The sequence below is a fragment of the Sporothrix brasiliensis genome (genome assembly GCF_000820605.1).
Source record: "Sporothrix brasiliensis 5110 chromosome Unknown Cont13, whole genome shotgun sequence".
Classification (NCBI taxonomy): Eukaryota; Fungi; Ascomycota; class Sordariomycetes; order Ophiostomatales; family Ophiostomataceae; genus Sporothrix; species Sporothrix brasiliensis.
In genome coordinates this window covers 109,083-128,263 of record NW_024467132.1, presented here as the reverse complement: position 1 = coordinate 128,263, position 19,181 = coordinate 109,083, and the positions used below count along the sequence as shown (strand labels likewise).

General features: G+C 61.0%; 6 protein-coding genes across 6 annotated transcripts; all 6 read left to right on the top strand.

Annotated features, from left to right (window-relative positions):
* Positions 1 to 473: 473 nt before the first annotated feature.
* On the top strand, positions 474 to 1,208 carry SPBR_03533 (uncharacterized protein; the record flags this gene model as incomplete). The annotated part of the gene is made up of 3 exons (XM_040761824.1): positions 474 to 500; positions 570 to 1,084; positions 1,154 to 1,208. 3 exons carry the CDS (start codon positions 474 to 476, stop codon positions 1,206 to 1,208), a joined length of 597 nt encoding a protein of 198 aa, XP_040623064.1.
* Positions 1,209 to 2,751: 1,543 nt separating this feature from the next.
* SPBR_03494 (uncharacterized protein) lies at positions 2,752 to 4,122 on the top strand (the record flags this gene model as incomplete). The annotated part of the gene is made up of 2 exons (XM_040761785.1): positions 2,752 to 3,019; positions 3,101 to 4,122. 2 exons carry the CDS (start codon positions 2,752 to 2,754, stop codon positions 4,120 to 4,122), a joined length of 1,290 nt encoding a protein of 429 aa, XP_040623063.1.
* Positions 4,123 to 4,727: 605 nt separating this feature from the next.
* On the top strand, positions 4,728 to 6,059 carry SPBR_03498 (HUS1 checkpoint protein; the record flags this gene model as incomplete). Its single annotated transcript, XM_040761789.1, has 3 exons — positions 4,728 to 4,770; positions 4,826 to 5,952; positions 6,033 to 6,059. The coding sequence occupies 3 exons, from the start codon at positions 4,728 to 4,730 to the stop codon at positions 6,057 to 6,059; spliced, it is 1,197 nt and encodes a 398-aa protein (XP_040623062.1).
* A 1,101-nt stretch (positions 6,060 to 7,160) lies between these two features.
* On the top strand, positions 7,161 to 9,459 carry SPBR_03432 (uncharacterized protein; the record flags this gene model as incomplete). The annotated part of the gene is made up of 3 exons (XM_040761723.1): positions 7,161 to 8,174; positions 8,381 to 8,413; positions 8,470 to 9,459. The coding sequence occupies 3 exons, from the start codon at positions 7,161 to 7,163 to the stop codon at positions 9,457 to 9,459; spliced, it is 2,037 nt and encodes a 678-aa protein (XP_040623061.1).
* An 859-nt stretch (positions 9,460 to 10,318) lies between these two features.
* SPBR_03404 (hypercellular protein) lies at positions 10,319 to 15,060 on the top strand (the record flags this gene model as incomplete). Its single annotated transcript, XM_040761695.1, has 2 exons — positions 10,319 to 10,487; positions 10,565 to 15,060. 2 exons carry the CDS (start codon positions 10,319 to 10,321, stop codon positions 15,058 to 15,060), a joined length of 4,665 nt encoding a protein of 1,554 aa, XP_040623060.1.
* A 786-nt stretch (positions 15,061 to 15,846) lies between these two features.
* Positions 15,847 to 18,672, top strand: SPBR_03420 (para-aminobenzoate synthase; the record flags this gene model as incomplete). Its single annotated transcript, XM_040761711.1, has 1 exon — positions 15,847 to 18,672. One exon carries the CDS (start codon positions 15,847 to 15,849, stop codon positions 18,670 to 18,672), a length of 2,826 nt encoding a protein of 941 aa, XP_040623059.1.
* Positions 18,673 to 19,181: the final 509 nt, after the last annotated feature.

Genomic DNA, 19,181 nt, shown 5'->3' with positions numbered 1-19,181 from the left:
GACTCTTGGTCCAAGTCAATGTGGTCGGCCGTCTGAGGCTCACCTTCCAAAAGTGGCTTGTCAGTGGCTTAGGTGCGCTACGGATAGCCTACAGCGTAGCTGGCCCACAGCGGTATAGGCCTTGCTACAAAGCATCGTAAGATAATACTCCGCCTCGAATCGACTTCTGTCTCTGCGCCGACAGCCTCAACTCGACCACGACAACAGCGCGTCGACCTCACACGCCTTCAACGAAGAAGGGCTGCACCCAGGGGCATACTCGACAGGGGCTTCCTTTCCGCGAACCTGCCAACCAAGACGCTTCCCCCTCCCCGGCTTCGTCTTCGACGGCATCCTCGGATCACTTGGCATCGCGTATATCTCGGCGCCTTGCGCCTTGCGCATCCCGACTCCTGCGGCTCGGTGTCTCGGCTTCCGGCTCCCGGCTTCTGGCGCTTCTACCTTCTACCCGTTGACGAGTATCTATTGCCAAAATGGGTGCCACATTATCAGTCGTCAAGGTGCGTGTCCACCATCCGGTCGACCACCGCGTACGTATGCCGTGTCTAACCTCTCCTTGTCTTCTGCAGACCCTCTTCCTTCCCGCCATCATCGCCCTCCTCGTCTTCGTCCTCTTCTCCTTTGTCATCGTCCCCATCTGGCAGCACTACCGCAACCGCTACAGCCACTACCTGCCCATCGACACTCTCTCGAGCCAGACGCTCTCGCTGCGCGACCGCATGCAGGCGTCTGTGAGCCACTTTTTCTCGCGAGCCACAACCACCACCTCGTGGCGCGACCGCGTAGGCACCAACGGCGGCGACACCGGAATTGGGGGCCGTTTGCGGGGCCTCTTCAGTCGACGGAACAGCCCCAGCCGCGCGGGCGGCAGCCACAGCCGGGACAACAGCCTGCGCAGCGACGAGCTGCTGTCCGACAGCGAGGAGCTGAGCCTCCACCTGCACAACCCGGCGCGCGGCATTGAGCTCGGCGAGGTCGGCGAGGAGCTCGGCACGATGCGGGCCAACAGCGGCGCGGGCCGCCGGCAACACGAGCTGCCACGAGGCGGTGCGGCCGTCTACGATGCGCCACGACTCAGCAGAGAGTAGGTTGACCCTCTTGTGTGTCTGTCGCTGCGTATACCAAATGCGTGTGTACCTACTAACGCGTACAGGCTGGAACAGGGCTTCATGGACGACAGCGACGATGACGAGCCGCCGAGGCGATAGGCCTTTGTGGGCAGTGGCGGAACGGGGATAGGCCGGGGGCTCTTTTGTATTGTTTGTTTGTTTGCTGTATCACCACATCCCCCGACATATATTTGGACAAGCATTTTTAGCCATTCCAGCGACTGTAGTTTTAACTGGGCGGGGTTACCTGATTTCAAACTTTAGACGTTCTTCCTTTGCATGCATACATTTACTCATCATCAGAAACATATGTACGCCGTACCGTAAAGCAAGCCATATATGAGGGACAATGCTGACGTTTGCACAAAGCACAAAGCAAAAGCGCAGGCAACCAGACAAGAGATAAGAACAGCTGCGGAACAGCTGCAAACGGCATAGCGTGAGACAATGAAAAAAGGCGACTGTTTTGGACCACAAGCAGAATGTACGACTTACACCTGGGAACAAAATGGACTGCGGCCTGAGGTGCACCAAACGAAACTCGATACGGCAACGCACCAGCACAAACACATGCACCGCACACCCAGGCCCATTCCATCGTGTCCGCATCTCTATCTTTGACTCAACGGGACACGGCAGCCTGTTGCCTCCACACACTTCCTTCCTGGCGTGTGTCTGTGACGGCGCACTCTGACTGGTCGTCATTCCTCCCCCCAACAAAGCAAACAACTCTCTCGTCAAATCACGTACATATGTGTGCATGCCAGCTGAGGGGGCTCTTTGCTCGCACCTCCCGTTAAGGCAGACGCGCCTTGTGTGGGCAGAATCGGGCAGGCAGTCCTGCAAGGCGGCAGACGGGCACGGCGATGGTCGCCGGTCAGCGTCCGGTCCAGGACTTGAAAATTCTCAAAAATAGGAAACTAAAATAAGGATAGGGCGCGTGGTGCGATACGAATGCTGCACCTCGTACCCGGTCGAAGAGCCACAGCCGTAAGCGTTGCGACGAGGCTGACAACTGCGCAGACAAGAGACAAGTGGGTGGTGCCTGCCCCGGTCGACCCAAGCGACACAGACTCGTAGCTTCCCCGATTCCGTCCGTCGTATCATCTGCTCTTTCCTACTTTATTGTCATTCCTTCTGTCTCTTTAATCCCTCCAACTCATTTTTCTCCTGTGTTCCTCATTTTCCGCATTGTCTTCATTTTCCTCCTTTTCCTCCTTTCCTTATTTTCCTCATACACATAGCGTACGGGGATCACAATCTTCCCCCGTTTCGACACACACGTGTGGTGCTCTACCTGTCTACCTTTCCGCAAGATAAGCTCTGCCTCGACAGCTACTTGAGCTCCCATTCCAGCGGTCGCGTAATCGAGCTTCGCCCTCCCCAGCGCCGCGTTACTTTTACTCCCGTCTCTCGTTGCGCTGCCCGATACTTTGCATTCTATCCCGGCCGTTGGCTCCATATCCCAAGCCCTGTGGGCAACCATTGACTAGTCAACTTACACCGTCTTAACGTCGATCAGGTCCAACGACGACACGAGAGACGACGGCACCAATACTGTCTACCACCGATATACTCGCATCTCCACACCATAGCTACATCTACATCTACGGCTCTCAAACCACATATACGTCAACACAAAATGCCTACATTCAGGCACATACGCAACCGCTACGGTACGCCACCAAAGCTGCAGGTCAAGGGCCGTAGCTCACGCGGCGACCTCGGAGCCAACCAACCAAAACCACGACAGTCACAGGACGCTCCCACGCCGACTGAACCTTGTCCCATTTGCCTCGAGGTTGTTGGTTTGCCCGCCGCCGATGGCTCTGTCGAGTCATGGTCGATTCTTCCATGCGGTCACCGTTTCGGCAGTTACTGCGCAAAGGCCTGGCTCGGCACCGGCCCAAGTCCTTCCTGTCCTTATTGCAAAAGCCAGATGCTGCATAGCTGTGGCCACCCGCCTTTGCCCCGACGTACGCGCCCTCCAGTGTCAGACCCGGCCGACATTCAGATAGGTGATGACCGAGTTCCGGGCAGCCCAAATCCTAGAGCGCCTAGTATTGAGCAGGAAGCACCACACGAACAGGAAGTCGATGAGGCCGTGGCCCTTGGCCAGGCCAATGAGCCTCACAGCGTCAACAACGAGAACGACAACAATGCCATCGACCAGAACAACGCAGACGACAACCAGGAGGCTCAGGGGCCAGGCCAAGCGGAAGTAAAGAGCGACGCTCGAGTTGCTGCTCCGCATGTCCCGTCGTCTCCGAGTGGCATCCAACCCCCCCCTCCAGACGAACCCGGTCCGGACAACAACGGCGAAGCGGACGTCGTGCAAGAGTCAGTGGCGGCACCAGAGGCAGAGAATATCGCACCACCCGCCATTGTGGCTGCCCCTCAGCAACAACATTTACCAACACTCGCTGTCGAGGTTGCACCAGCTGAACCTGATGCAGCACAACCAGCTCAGCAACCCGAAACGCAGCCGACACCACCGGCTGCAGCCCCGGCTGTTGCACCGGACGAACCCTTCCCATTGGTCGAGTTCGATGACTATGATCTCATGGTCAGGATTATCCGCAGAAGTCCAAATCGGATGCCAATGTTCATGACCATGGCCTATCCAGAGACAGTGAATCTGAAAATTTCGTGTGCCTTCTGTTACATGGGAATCGAATATAATCGCCACCTTCTCTGGCAGAAGGTTCATGACATGGACCGTCGTGACCGCCCGAGTCGAATTCCCGGCAAGAAACTCGTCGTCACGGGTGCGAAGCACTTGACGCACCACAGCCACACAGCGTATCGCGCGATCCGCGCGCATATCGGCAACAATCGACACAGATACGCAAAGCCCACCGCGGACGAGAAACAGACAGTTGATGCGTACGTGGAGGCGTGCAAAGAGGCACACGACTTGGACTTTGGGCCGTGGTGGGCTCAGCAACCACCAAAGTCCGATCCAGCCATGGATGTGCGGCAAAACAACCCTAGTATTTGGGCGCAACACTAAGCCCTATGTCCTTGATTTATTCTCTTTCATTTTGCTTGGCGCGTGCTTATACCAATGTTTTGAGCTTTCTTTTTGTCTTTTCGTTTTCTTATTCATTTTTTATAGTAGCAAAATCTTGGCTCTCTTTTCATTATTTCCGTTTTTCCTTTTTTTTTTTTTTAAAAAAAAAAATTATTTCACGTTGGATACACTTTCAGGTTGAGCAGACATATATCTTTTCTAATACCGCATTTCATTTATCATTTATTTCATCAGCGAATATATAAAGCTCTTCAGAAACGACTTAACAGTTTTTTTTTTGCTTTGTGGCATCAAATTGCAAGCCTCGCTCAACACAGCTTGATGCCTTGACATGAGGCTTCCCAGGGGGCATGGCCAAACAGCGCTTCCCAACAAGGTAATTTGCTTGTTAGTGGTCCATTCCTGCGTTGAAGGCGCCCTGGACAGATTCGCCCCGCATTTCCCAGCGGACTCCAGTGTCGCGACATTTTCAAGGTGCAACGCGTCCGACTCGCTTCGAGGCTCTCGGTCGGACAGCAGACACGATACAGCGACGCCGCATCGACCGCCCCTGTGCCTCCGACATCAGCTGCCTTGCCGACACGATGAAGTTCAGGGCGGAGCTGCGGAACATCCGGACGTTTACAAGTGAGTTCCCGTGCTGAACCTCCTCTTTTTCGTCCTTTCCACCTAACCTCGCCAGAACTGGTCGCCGCCCTCAGTGCTCTCGACAAGATCGTCTGGGTCCACCTGGAAGATGATCTGGTCCGCTTTATTGTGATCCCGGACCGGGGGTCACAGGTCTGGTCGACGTTTGCGCGCGACTTCTTCTTTGACCCGGACGCCCATTTCTTGCTGCAATCGCTCAACGCCGGCAACGCCATCGACCTCGAGATTACGCTCGCGTCCCTGCAGCGCGCCCTGCGGTCGGCGCTCAACAGCACTGACGCCGTGCTGCGGCTCACCAAGCGCGACAATGTGCCGACGCTGTCCATGACGATCCATACCGTGACCAACCCGCGCGGGCTCGGCGCCTTTGGGTTTGGGCCGATTGGCCAGGGCGGCGGCGGCGGCGGCGGTGCGTCTGGTGCACACCAGCGTTTCCGGGAGAGCACGTTTGGCAGCACCTTTGACGACGCCGCCGCCAGCGGGCGCGACGAGACACTGGACCTGCTGGCCAAGCGCGAGCGCGAAAAGGTCGTGGTGCAGGACATGCCGGTGCGGGTGATTTCGCCGCAGGCCATGAACAACGTCATCGAACCCGCGGTGCCCGAGTCCGACGTCAACATTGTGCTGCCGCCGCTCCTGCAGCTCAAGGCCGTCTCGGACCGCTTCACGAAGCTGGCACACACGACATCGGGCGGCGGCGGCGGCGGCGGCAGCAGCAGTGGTCTTGGGCTGGCGCCTGTCGCATTCTCGTCTACGGCTGGTGGTGGTGGTGGGGGCATGAGCAACAACACCGGCGGCGGCGGCGGTGCCGGACCGAAACTGGAGATCAGCGCCAACATGTACGGCATGCTGCGGCTGCGGCTTGTGACGGACACGCTCAGCGTCGAGACGGTGTGGAACGACCTCGAAAACCCGCGGATGAACGAGGACGCCCTGCCGGTGCCGCTCGAAGAGCACCCCAGCACACGGTACCGCGAGGCCGGGCCGGACAAGTTTGCGACGGTGCGCGTGGACGGCCGCGACTGGAGCCGGGTGCTGAGCGTGGGCCGCCTGGACGGGCGCGTGATTGCGTGCGTGGTGGACGGCACGGCGCTGATCCTGCACGTGTACGTGTCACAGCCAGACGACCCAGACGACCCAGACGAGGCGAGCTCGATTACGGTACGTTTTGTTGCGCCCTCGACGGTCCTCGCATCGTGCGAACGGGACCATTGTCTTTGCTAACCAACGAGTGTTTCCAGTACTACGTGTCGTCGTACAGCACATGATGCGAGGGATGGCTGCATTTGCATTATTGAGGCGTTGGGACTCGAAGGGATATTGTCTGGTTCTATAGGAGTTCGAATCGGCGTTGACATGATTTCAATGGGGAATACTGCTCAACATACCAAATGGCATTTCACGATATAAACGGCCGATGTAGCGACGCTCCAAACAACGCAGCTCAGTATTTCTGCGTTTTGTGAGCGTTTCTCCCGTTTCTCCGTAACTGACTCACATATACAGACGAGAGACGAACAGACTTGCCAAGTGCTGCTTCCTCGCCCGGCCGCTCCTGCCCCGAACGAGGGCGACAACGGCCGGCAGGTGGTACAGATCCACTTTTCTCCACATCGTCCCTGTGTCTCTCCTTTTTGTTGTCAAGTCTCTCTCTTCATCTTCAACCCTCACCACTACCGCCTTATGCACATATGCCCACGATATGCAGGCACAACTAGCTCGCGGGACTGGCCTGATATTGGCGCCAACCCGCCTGCTCAACGGCCTTTTCAGGCTACCAGCGATGGAGTATAATTTAGCCGCCAATCAGATCACCTCTGAGACACGGCGCTCCAGGAAAACAACAGAATGACACCAAAGAAGACGGAGACGAGGACGGCAAACGAGCTCCCCCAACCTGGACGGATCCACAAGAACCCCGGGTAATGTGCAAAGCGTCTACAGGTCATGGCTGGCACATAAATCCCACACGCCGGGATATGTCGTCAAGCGAGATATGGCATTAATGTGAGATGTCTTTTGTCCTTTTATCTTTTTAACTTTTGCCTTTTTGCGACTTCCACAAACTTCTCAGGCAACTTACAACAGTTTGTCGTGTGTTTCAGTTCTACTCTATCTCTATCCCGTCAACAACCTCCACATCCGTTTCGGGACACGATACACCGGTGGGATCGTTCTCAAAACGGCTGTAGAGGTTGCCTGTGACTCTGTCTCTCGCCCCCATTAACCTGTCCACCAAAGACGGCATCTCTACTGTTCGTCTTACCGTGAACCCTTGACTTCTCCCCAAAGTCTCGTCTCGTCTTGTCCACGTCTCACTCTCTTCTCAAACTACCTTTGCTGTGTACCTCAACCATACCTCCTCCACAATGTCGCAGACCGGCCTCGTCCTCGGCTACAATGCCATCCACCCATTTGGCCAGGTCGACCTGAGCAAAGGCGACCGCGCCTCCGTCCAAGCGCTGCTGCGCGCCCTGCTCGATCCGCTGGAGCCGTTTTTCTCGCCCACCAAAGCCCGCATCCGCTGTCCCGGCGGCACGGCCGTCCGCTTCGACCAGACTGCGTCCGAGGTGGAGGGCTTCAGCCGCCCGCTCTGGGGACTGGCGTGTCTGCTTGCCGGCGGCGGCGACTACCGCGGCACGCAGTGGTGGGTCGACGGCCTGAAAGCCGGCACGGACCCGGAGAGCCCCGAGTTCTGGGGGTTCGCGCACGACAACGACCAGCGCATGGTCGAGATGTGTCCGCTGGGCTTTGCGCTGGCGGTGGCGCCCGTGTTCTGGGACTCGTTTGACGCCCGCGCGCGCGCCAACCTGGAAGCCTGGCTCGGCCATGCGGTCAACGAGAAGAACATGCCCGACACCAACTGGCTGTGGTTCCGCGTGTTTGCCAACCTCGGCCTCAAGACGAACGGCGGCGCGCACTCGCAGGCGCGCCTCGAGAGCGACATCCGCCACCTCGACACCTTTTACCGCGGCGGCGGCTGGTCCAACGACGGGCCCGGCGACGTCCACCAGATGGACTACTACTCGTCGTCGTTTGCCATTCAATTTTTGCAGCTGCTGTACGCCAAGCTGGCCGGCGACGACGACCCGGAGCATGCGGCCGAGTTCAAGCGGCGCGCGCAAGAGTGCGCCCTCGACCTGGCCCATTACTACGACGCCGAGGGGCGGTCGATTCCCTTTGGCCGCAGCGTGGGCTACCGCTTCGCCATGGTGTCCTTTTGGGGTGCGTTGGCGTACGCCGACGTCGAGCTGCCGGCGCCGCTGACGTGGGGCAAGGTCAAGGGTATCGTCCTGCGGCATCTGCGGTACTGGCAGACGCAAAACGACATGTGGAGTTCGTCGGGCACGCTGACTGTTGGGTACTCGTATCCCAACATGTATGTACGTGACCTCCATTTGTCCTCCTTTTGTCCTCCTTTTGTCCTCCTTTTGTCCTCCTTTTGTCCTCCTTTTGTCCTCCTTTTGTCCTCCTTTTGTCCTCCTTTTGTCCTCCTTTTGTCCTCCTTTTGTCCTCCTTTTGTCCTCCTTTTGTCCTCCGTGGTTATTGTCATGTGATGATTGTGAGATTCTGTCCTAACTATGCATAGATGGCCGAAAATTACAACAGCCCGGGCAGTCCGGTACGCTCTTCCCCCGAAACGTGTCCCTTTACCATCATATCCCACTGACAGTGTAGTACTGGGCGTGCCTTGCGTTCATCTGCCTTGCCGTCCCCGAGACACACCCGTTCTGGACGTCGGCCGAGGAGGACCACTGGCCTTCGCTGCCGCTCGTCAAGCCGCTGGTCCACCCGGGCCACATTATGAGCAACCACGGCGGCCACTGCATGCTGCTCTCGTCGGGCCAGGCCTGCAGCTATCCCATGAAGGGCACCCACGCCAAGTACGGCGGCTTCGCCTACAGCAGCGCGTTCGGCTACTCCGTGCCGCCCGGTCTGTTTACCCTCGAACAATACGCCCTGGCCTCCCAACTCGGCTTCTCCGACGACGGTGGCGAGTACTGGAAGACGCGCCGGCTGTCGTCGTACGCGGCCATTGAGACCCGCGACGACGGACCCGTGCTGGTCTCCGTGTGGGCGCCGTTTTCCGATGTCACGGTGCGCACCATTCTCGTGCCGCCCACCGACGCCGCACCCAACTGGCACCTCCGCATCCACCGCGTTGCTGTCAAGGCGGGCTCGACCGACCGCGCTATCATGACGGCCGATGGCGCCTTTGCGATCCACAACGAAAACGCCCAGGACGGCCGCTACCTGGGCTTGTACGACGCCGCCACGGGCGAGGGTACCCAGCCGAAGATTGTCGGCAACTACGACACTCTGACGCCCGACGGCTGGGCCCGCGGCCACGAGGGCGCTTTTTCCGTCTGCCGCGACGCCGGTGCGGTCGGGATTCGCGCGCTGGAGGCCGCCGGCGCAACGGGCGCCAAGGCCCGCGAGGCCAACCTCGTCAATGCCGAGCCCAACTCCAACCTCATCTACAGCCGCACCGTCATCCCCACATTGCAGCACACGCTGCAGAGCGGCCAGACGGCCTGGTACGTGACGGCAGTCTACGCCAAACCTGCCGGGCCGCGCGTGGCCGTCGAGTCGTTCCTGGACGGCTGGGCGTCGCCGCCGGCCCTGCCTGCCTGGCTGCAGGCCGAAATTGCAGAGAACAAGGCGTGAGAAGAATTTTAGGTGGTTGAGGAAATATCGCAGCTGCGGTTCTTATGGATAGAAGTACGCCATATGACTGAATGATAATATTGCTCGTTGACAGTAATTCATGAACGTGTTTATCTGGTCCTGAACTTTATCTGTATCATGAGCCAAAGGACGGAATATACATATAAATAAACAGCTAAATAAACAGCTAAATGAAAATAAATAAATACAAAAGGGTACTCTCACCATTGTAGATACCTCACCCGCTCTTTCCTCGTGCGTTGGACAGCCTCTTTCCGTGTATGGCGTCAGTGTTGAGACAAGGCTGCCGATTGTTCCTTCCCACTAAAATCCGGTTTCAGGGGTAAACTCGAGCCTTCTGGTCGCTGCCGCTTTCAGCGCTGTGGCGCTAACTGTGCCCTTGCACCTTCCTCAGTTCAGCACCTTCCCGTCCCCACTTGCATGCTCGGACCACATCCTCCCTGAACAGGCAAGTCCACACCTTCCACGTTGCCTTGCGGTGTGTTGGCAGCAGCTTCAACCCCATTCGCACAACGTCCCTCTTTCGTCACCACCACAACATCTACCTCGACGACACCGCCCACGCCCCCGAACAAAGCACGTTCAAGCAACTCACTTAGACGTCGGGCATTATTCGACCTAGGAACAAGCTTCACACGCACGTGCAAGCCCCCTCCGCGTGTCGTCGCGCCGCGGCAGCCCCTGTCCTCGTGCCCTCCTCCCCTTTTGCGCGCCTCGACTCGCGATGCCTCCTGCGGCATAAGCCAGCCTCTTCTCCCTACTGCCGTTCTCCTCCAGCTTGCATACACGTCAGCTGCACGCACCGCCCGTCTCCCGGCTACGGCCACCGGCAGCCACGATGGCGCGGTCCGACCCCTTTCTCCCCGTGTCGCCGGCCCAGGTCAAAGTCCTCGTGCTGCCCGTCGGCCCTGTGCATCGCGACCGTTTTGCCTCCTTTCTCGACCGGCTCAAGAGCGAATATGCCGTCCAGCTGCGCGACGTCAGTGCCGACCGCCGGCCCAACCGGAGTTTGTCACCCCATTTCTCTGCTTCTCTCTTTTCTCGGCGTGTCTGCACCCCGTTGTACTAACGTCACGGCTACTAGACATGTTCAGCCCTCTCGCGTTCCCCGACGGCTACATCTTCTACGACCTGACCACGCACGTCCCCCAGCCCTCCCACCTGGCCCTGTGCCCCTTTGACCTCTACCGCGAGCCCCTCGTCATCCTCGCCCTCGCCGACGGCGCCGCCATCAAGAACGTCGCCTTTGGCAGCAAGCGGCAGTCGGCCGCGGGGCGCTCGATCGAGGAGCGCAACATCCGGACGCTGTACCAGGAGCTTGAGGAGCTGCGCGACACCTATACCAAAGTCCTCGTGCACCGCGTGCTCATCTTCGACTACGAGCCGTCGCCCGATGCACCCATTCCCATGCCCGACGAGGGCATGGCCACGGTGCCGCCGCTCTCGAAATCCAAGCGCACAACCATGAAGGCCGTCATGGCCGACGTGTCGTCGCTGCTGCTGGCCGAGATGAACACGCTGGCGCGCTCTTTTGACGCCATGTCCTACATCGAGTCGCCCGGCCAGGCCATGGGCTCCGTCTTCCGGCCCCCCAACGGCAACGGCGGCGGTGACGACGGCAGCAGCGGCAGCAGCACCATGGCCTCGCGGCGGAACTCGCAGTTTGCGCTGCCCATACATCGGTCCAGCTCCGTCGGCAGTGGCGTGTCCGCCGCCGACCGCAGCCAGGCGCGCATGTCCATGCCCGTACCGTTCAAGGGCGGTTCGCCGTTTGGCTCGGGCAGTGCAGGGTCGACCCCGGGGCGGCCCTCGACGCCCGTCCGCAGTGCCAGTGGCCTCTCGGGACCGGCCACCACCTTTGACGACATTGCAGGCGGCGGCAGCGGCGACAACGCGAGTGCACTGTCGAGCCCCGACCGCGCCACGTCGCCCCACGACCTGGGCGACGGCTACCGCAGCCAGAGCCAGGACCGCATCTCTGTGCAAGGGTTCGGCCCCGGCGGCCTCAACGAGCGCTGGCGGAACAAGGGCAAGAGCCGCGTGACCATTGTGGTGGCCTCGCTGTACCTGCAGGCGGGCCGCTGGACGGACGCCCTGAAAGAGCTGATTGAGGGCGCCACCGTGTCGCGCTCCATCAACGACCACCTGTGGCACGGCAAGGCGCTCGAGCTGATTGTCGTGTGCCTGCTGCTGCTGTCCTGGGCCGACATTGAGTTTCAGGTGCCCAGCGTGTGTCTCCCGCCGCCCGAAAAGGGCTCGGCCGCGCAGGCCGCCGCGCAGGCGCTCGAAGCCGCCGCCGAAAAGGCCCGGCCCAACCAGCCCAAGTGGCTGCGCAACCTCCAGCAGATCCTGCCCGACCTGCTGGACCGCATCCTGGGCCTGTACACGCGCATCTCGGGCGAGCAGCTGCCGCCACTGCCGCTGGCCGAGGCCACCATCCGCTTCTGCAACATTCTGACGGCGCTGCACGTGGCGGACGGCGCGCTCGACCGCCGGTTCCTGGAGATGGCCGTCGAGGGCAAGTACGGCGGCAGCCCCGCGCCGCTTGTGCCGCACTTGTCGGTGACGCCCAGCCGCGCTCTCATCACGACAACCCTCTTCCGCGCCTTTCCCTCGTCCGTCACCGAACTGCTCACGACCATCGACCGCATTGTGATTCTGAGCGGCATCGCCGCCGTCCTGGGCCGCCTGGGCTACCGGCGCAAGAAGGCCATGGTGGTGCGCGAGCTCCTGTCCGTGCTGATTGGCGGCCTTGTCGAGGCACGGACACGCGGCGCCGCCGAGGTCGGCATCCACCCGGCCGCCGGCCTGGTGACGCAGAACGGCGGCCTGCCGCCGCCGTCGGGCCACGCCAACGGGGCGGCGGCCCTGGACCTGGCCGAAGGCGACATTGAGTCGGGTGTCGAGGCCTTCCTCGGCATGCTGCTGAAGACGTATGGTGTCGTGGAGTTTGAGCCTTCCGCCGCCCTTGCAGGCACACCAGGAGCCGAGGGCGGCGGCGCAGGCAGTGGCGCGGGCAGCAGCACCCCCGACGATTCGGACGAGGCCGTCGTAGCACGCATCCGCGAGCAGGCCACGGTCCGCCTGTTTGGCATGCCCGGCAACAAGCTCAACCTTTTGCGGGCCTGCATCAACTTCTCGGAAGCGCTGCCCGACTTTGCCGGCGTGCTCAAGTTCTCGAGTGACCTGCTGCGGACGGCCGGCAGCGGCATTGCGCCGGGCCAGCGCCGCGACGACGCCGCACCGACCATCACCAAGGACGAGCAGGTCCGGCTGGTGACCAACATTGCCAAGACATCCAACCTGTCCCGACGACTGGCGCTGGGCGACCACCTGGCCGCCGAGTACTGGGACGAATTCTTGGTGCGCGGCGTCAAGCTCGAGCCGGTGCCGGCGGCCTGCCAGCCGATTGCGCACACGCGGAGCGAGCTGCCCGGCAAGGCGGCGGCCGCACGAACGTCCCAGGACGTCGACCCTTTTATCCACAACTCGTTCCTCAAGCCGTCGGAAAAGGCCATTGTCGAGCAGATCCTGGTCGCACAGGAGCCGGCCACGTTCAAGCTGACGCTCCAAAACCCGTACGACATTGAGGTGGAGATTGAAAGCATCCGCATCGAGACGGACGGCGTCGACTTTGAGGCGTACGCGGACAGCGCGTGTCTGGGGCCGTACCGCACGCAGATTGTCAAGGTGTCTGGCATGCCGCAGGCGGCCGGGTCGCTGCACGTTACGGGCGCCGTTGTTCGCGTCCGCGGCTGCCGCGAGCGGCGGTTCCCTGTCTTCACACAACCGTGGTCGCCCGACCGGCCCGACAAGATCAAGCACATTGGCATGGCTCTGTTTGAGGGCCAGCGGCCGGAACCGCCCCAAGGAGCAGCCCCGCCCCCGTCACCCACAAGTGCGGGCCTGCAGCTGGCCACGGGCCCGCCGCTCAAGGCCGAGCGCCTGTCGCTCACTGTCATCCCTGCACAGCCCATGGTGGTCGTCGAGTCGACTACGCTGCCGCAGTCGTCGGTGATGGTGCTGGAGGGCGAGCGGCAGGTGTTTTCGGTGACGCTCAAGAACCTGTCCGCCACAACACCCGTCGACTTCCTGCTGTTCTCCTTCCAGGACTCGACACAGGCGTCCATCCAGGCGGCACTCAGCAACCGCGACGCGTCGCCGGCCGAGCTCTACGAGTACGAGTTGATTCTGGCCAAGAAGCAGGCGCTACGGCTCAGGTCTACGACGGCCGCGTCCAAAGCCGCGACGCGCTACATTGGCCCCGGCGCGACGGCTACGTTTGACTTTGAGATTCTGGGCAAGCCGGGCCTGACGAGCGGGACGATCCAGGTTGACTACGCCCATCTGGGGACGGCCGCGTCGCCCGGGGCCGGCGCGGCGGCAGACGATGTCGAGGTGGCCGCCAAGTTTTACACGCGGCAGGTGTCGCTGCACCTCACCGTGACGGTCAATGCGAGCATCGAGATTGCGCGCATGGACGTGCTGCCCCTGCACGGCAGCATTCCGCAGCCGCTGTGGGACCGCTACCGCGCAGCACTGCGGGGCGCGGGCGCGTCCGCGTCGACGACGGATTCCACCACCAGAGACAAGTACTGCCTGCTGCTGCTCGACCTGCGCAACGCGTGGCCAGGCCAGATGCGGGTCGAGCTGGGCGCCGAAGACGGCATGGTGGTGACGGAGCACATTTTGCCGGGCAACACGAGCCGCGTCATCGTGCCCCTCAAACGCATCTACCTCGAAGACCCGCACGCGTCGATTCCGGCCCTCAACCCGGCGCGCCAGCGGCAGTTTGTGGTCAGCACGGGCAAGATCTCGCCCGACATGGAGCGGGCGAGCCGCGAGGCGTTTTGGTACCGCGAGAAGATTCTGGACGCACTGCACGGGACCTGGACAACGGCCACGTCGCCGTCGGCCGATGGTGGCGGTGGTGACGGTGGTGGTGCGCGCGCTGCGGCCCAGCGCCGCGGCAACGTCGAGCTGCGCAGCATGCGCCTGACGGCGCGCATGATTGAGGCCGTCAAGATCGACGAGGTGGGCATTGACGTGGCCATTGAAGCCAAGACGAAGACCAAGACGAAAACAAAGACGACGCGCGTGGTGCACGTCGACGAGTTTGTGCAGCTGCGCGTGCGCGTCACCAACCGCACGGCCCAGCCGCTGTACCCGACGCTGCGGCTGATGCCCGCGCTCTGCCACCGGCCGCTCAACGTGGCGCTCGACTTTACACGCAAGTTTGCGTGGAACGGCGCGCTGCAGCAGACGCTGCCGCTGCTGGGCCCGCGGGCGACGACCGAGGTGCGGCTGGGCGTGACGGCACTGTGCCGGGGCGAGTTTGAGGTGACGGCGTCGGTGGAGGAGACGCGGCTGTGGGTGCCCAAGGCAGAGGGACGAGAGCGCAGCGGAGAAGCCAGTGGGGATGGGGCAACCAACGACAAGCAGACAGAGAGACGGCCGCGGTCCAACACGGAGACGCTGTTGCGGGACACGATGCTGGGCCCACGGGAGCGGCGGATCTGGCACTCGCGGACGCCGTGCCACTTTGTCGTCGTGGACCCGCCACGGGGCAAGGAGGCGTGACGGCTGGACGGCGAGTCGCGGGTGATGAGCTACGGCGTACCCAAAGCGACGTGACGTTGAAACGGTTTGTACATAATCGCGATCGAGAAACGATGCTTGATGCTACGGTATATTGGATGTACAGATATGCAACGATTAACAGTACACCTGTGTCTCATGTCATTCGCCATAGCAAGTAGGCAATATTAAAATGACGACGAGGTCGACGCTCGTATAGCCCGTGCTCCGAGCCCGTCGTGTTCCATGACGATCCATTGTAAGTCGAATTAATGTGGAAGTACGATACATGTCCGGTGGCGGCTCAATAGGGGAAGGTAGGAGCACGGAAGCCGATGCTTAGCGCCCGAAGGTAGCCGATCCCTGCGGGCTGGTTCCGCAACGGTCTCGACCATGGCCTAAAAGTCCGCTGTTGTGGTAGGAGCGGTATGTCCATTAACGTCCACTAACACCTAACGGTTACGGCCAAAGGAGAAAATTTTGTGGCGGGCAAATTTGATATAGAAAAAGAGTGAAAAAAAAGGGCGTCGCCGAGACTTTATGCTACATCTGTCCTGAGCTGGCATTCCAGGCACATTCAATTGGCGCTGGACTTTGTCATAAAAAGCACAAAAAGGCACAAAAAGGCACAAAAAAGCACAATCAGCACAATGGCCTGTTTTGTTGTGTTTTGTGGGCAGTAACACGCATCATCACCACCTTACACGGGAATAAACGATCTGCGCTGACTCGTTTCTTTATTGTCGTTGCCGCTTTGCGGTTCCACGCTGCCCTGCCGACCACACACCCATGACCACATCCATTGTGGGCGGCTCATCGCCGTCTCGCCCGAGGATCCTGTTCCTCGACGCCTACGACTCGTTCTCCAACAACATCACGGCCCTCCTCGCCACGCTGCTCGGCGCCGACGTCCATGTCCTGCCCATTGACGCACCGCTGGACCGGGACGCCTTTTGTGCCGAGCTTGCCTGCTATGATGCTATCGTCTGCGGGCCGGGACCCGGGTCGCCCAACTGCCCGGCCGACATTGGCCTCATGAAACACGTGTGGGCGGCCCACACCCTTGATGCGAACGCGACAGCGACGCACAGCACACCCGCGCTCGGCATCTGCCTGGGCTTCCAAAGCCTGGTGCTGGCCCACGGTGGCCGGATCCGGCGGCTGCGCTCGGGCGGTCTGCACGGCATGGTGCGGCCTGTCGAGGTCAACGAGCGGGCGGCCGACATCTTTTCGGGCGTGGCAGCCCCGTTCCGCGCCACGCTGTACCACAGTCTCGGCGCCGACATGGGACAAGACGACATTGCCGACGTGGACTGGCCGACGGCGCGGTGGATGCTGTCCACGCCCAAGGGCGACCTGGTGCCGCTGGCCTGGGTGGACGAAAGGGAGGATGCGTCGCTGGGCGGCACGTCCAGCGAGCGGCTGCTGATGGGCGTGCGTCATCGGTCGCTGCCGTTCTGGGGTCTGCAGTACCACCCCGAGTCCGTGTGTACCGATGCGGCGAGCCACACCGTGCTGGTCAACTGGTTCCGGGCAGCGCTGACGTGGAACGTCGAGCACGGCCGTGTCCGGGCGGAGCCGTCAACGACACTCGCCTCCCGTGGCGGCGGCCTGGCTGCACATCAGGCAACGCGGCCGAGTCTTTTGTCTCTGCAGCCATCTGTGCTGGGGGAAGCGACCAGACACACAACGAACGGCCGTGGAGCAAACGGGACGAATGGACATGGAATGACCATGCTGGATGCCCTGCGCCACCAGACGCCCAGCCGTTTCGTCTCGCAAACAATCCCGCTGCCGAGCCATGTGGAGGTGCCGGACATTGTGGAGGCACTGCAGGTTGGCCGGGTGGACGGCAGCGAGCCAGAACAGATGATCTTGGACTCGGCCAGCGCGGCGTCGGGAACGAACCACACGCAAACCGAAGACACAGTGGGCGACGATGACACGGCCAACGACGAGGCCATCCGCGGTCGTTTCAGCATCATCGCCCTCGATGTAGGCGCCGCGCTGCGGATCGAGTACCGCACGGGCGATCGTTTTGCGTCCATTCGCCTGCCACGCACGTCGCCCGACACCGTCAACATCTCGCTGCAGGAGACACAGACCATCTGGCAGCTGCTGGCCGAGGTGCACGAGAGTCGTCGTCTTCCCCAGGAGGACGTGGCTGCCGCCACCCACAGCAGGGCCAGCCCCTTTCTCGGCGGTTTCATGGGGTACGTTTCGTACGAGCAGGGCCTGGGCGACATTGGTGTCCCGCTGCCGGGTGCGGGCGACGAGGGCGGCGGCCGTGGCCACAACCGACCGGACGTTTGCTTTGCTTGGGTGACGAAGAGCATTGTTGTGGACCACGTGCTCGGTGTTGTTCACGTGCAGCATCTCGAGGCAGGTGCGACTCATGCCAACGGGACGAGTGGAGTCAGTGGCGTCGGTAGTGCAAATGGTGCAAGATGCACCCACGGCAGGAGCAACGCAAACGGTCAAAATGGGAAGGCGCAATCCTCTTGGGTCGACGGCGTGGCTGCACAACTGCAGACGTCAAAGCAATGGCAGTCGGCCGCTCGAACGTCTGCCATGCCGACGTCCATACCAACGTCGCCCATGCTCCCTCGCGTCGTTCACACCCAACTGCCCGACGTCCAGGCCTACGAACACAAGGTCCGCGCCTGCCAGGAACACATTGCCGCCGGCGACGCCTACGAGCTGTGTCTGACCGACGAGACGCGCATTGCCACGGCATCGCCTGCCGCTTCTTCGTGTTCGTCGTCCTCGGCCTGGAACTACTACCGCCTGCTGCGCAAGAAGAACCCGGCGCCCTTTGCGTCCTTCCTCCGCCTCGGCGGCGCCACGCTCGTGAGCAGCTCGCCGGAACGCTTTCTCTGCTTCTCGCCCCGGATGGACGACGACGGCAGGACCGACGGCTCCTGTGCCGGCACCAGCACGCTCTGCTCGATGCGTCCCATGAAGGGCACCGTGCGCCGCTCTGCCGCGGTGGCCACGCTCGCGCAGGCGGAGGCGCTGCTGCACGTCCCCAAGGAAGAGGCCGAGAACCTCATGATTGTCGACCTCGTGCGCCACGACCTGCACGGCGTCTGCGGGCCGGGCCACGTCACGGTGCCGCGGCTGCTGCAGGTCGAGCCGTACGGCCACGTCTTCCAGATGGTGACGGTCGTGGAGGGCGCGCTCGCGGCCCAACGGGGCTACACGGGCCTGGACGTCCTCGCCGCGAGCCTGCCGCCGGGCAGCATGACGGGCGCGCCCAAGAAGCGGAGCTGCGCTCTGCTGCGGGCGCTGGAAGAGCGGCCGCCGTCGCCGCGGAGCGGTGCAGCCGGCGCGGCCCCTGGCGAGCGCAGCCTGTACTCGGGCGTTGTCGGCTACCTCTGTGTCTCTGGCCGCGGCGACTGGAGCGTGACGATCCGCAGTCTGTTCCGGTGGGACGACGAGACGACGTTTGTCGACAGCAGCAGCGACAGAGACAATGGATCCGGGGCGGAAACGACGCGGCAAGACGTGTGGCACATTGGTGCGGGTGGTGCGGTGACGATCCTGAGCACGCCCGAGGGCGAGCGGGACGAAATGTTTGTCAAGCTGTCACGGCCGCTGAGCATTTTCGAGTAAGGCTACGCGACGTAAGCACAGTACAATTTCAAGTGGGGGGGGACACACTCAACGTGTGATTCTCACACGGCGCTTCAATGCCAGGCAAGGCGTTTTGTTTTCCATTTTTATTTTTGGGCATAGAAGGGATACCACCTCAACGGCACAGACGATACCCCTACATACAATGTAATATACCTTGAGCGAAATAGAGTAACAAGTTTGAAGTACGAGATACAAACTCATGGCTGGTTTCGTTGGTTACTTTTGGTGTGTGCATTAACAACAATAGCCAACAGAGAGAATCCCGCAGACATAGGAAAATGAAATAAGACGAAGATATGGCCTAGGAAAGATGAAGAGACAATGCGAATGACCCGATCCGAACGCCCAGATGGGAACATCAGTAATATTACACAAAACAGCCCCCACGCCAGCAGACAAGAAGAAAAAAGAAAGCAAGAGCGGAACATGCAAATAGTAAAGATGGAAGCTGGACGACACAAATAGAAACAGGGGAATGCATCTGC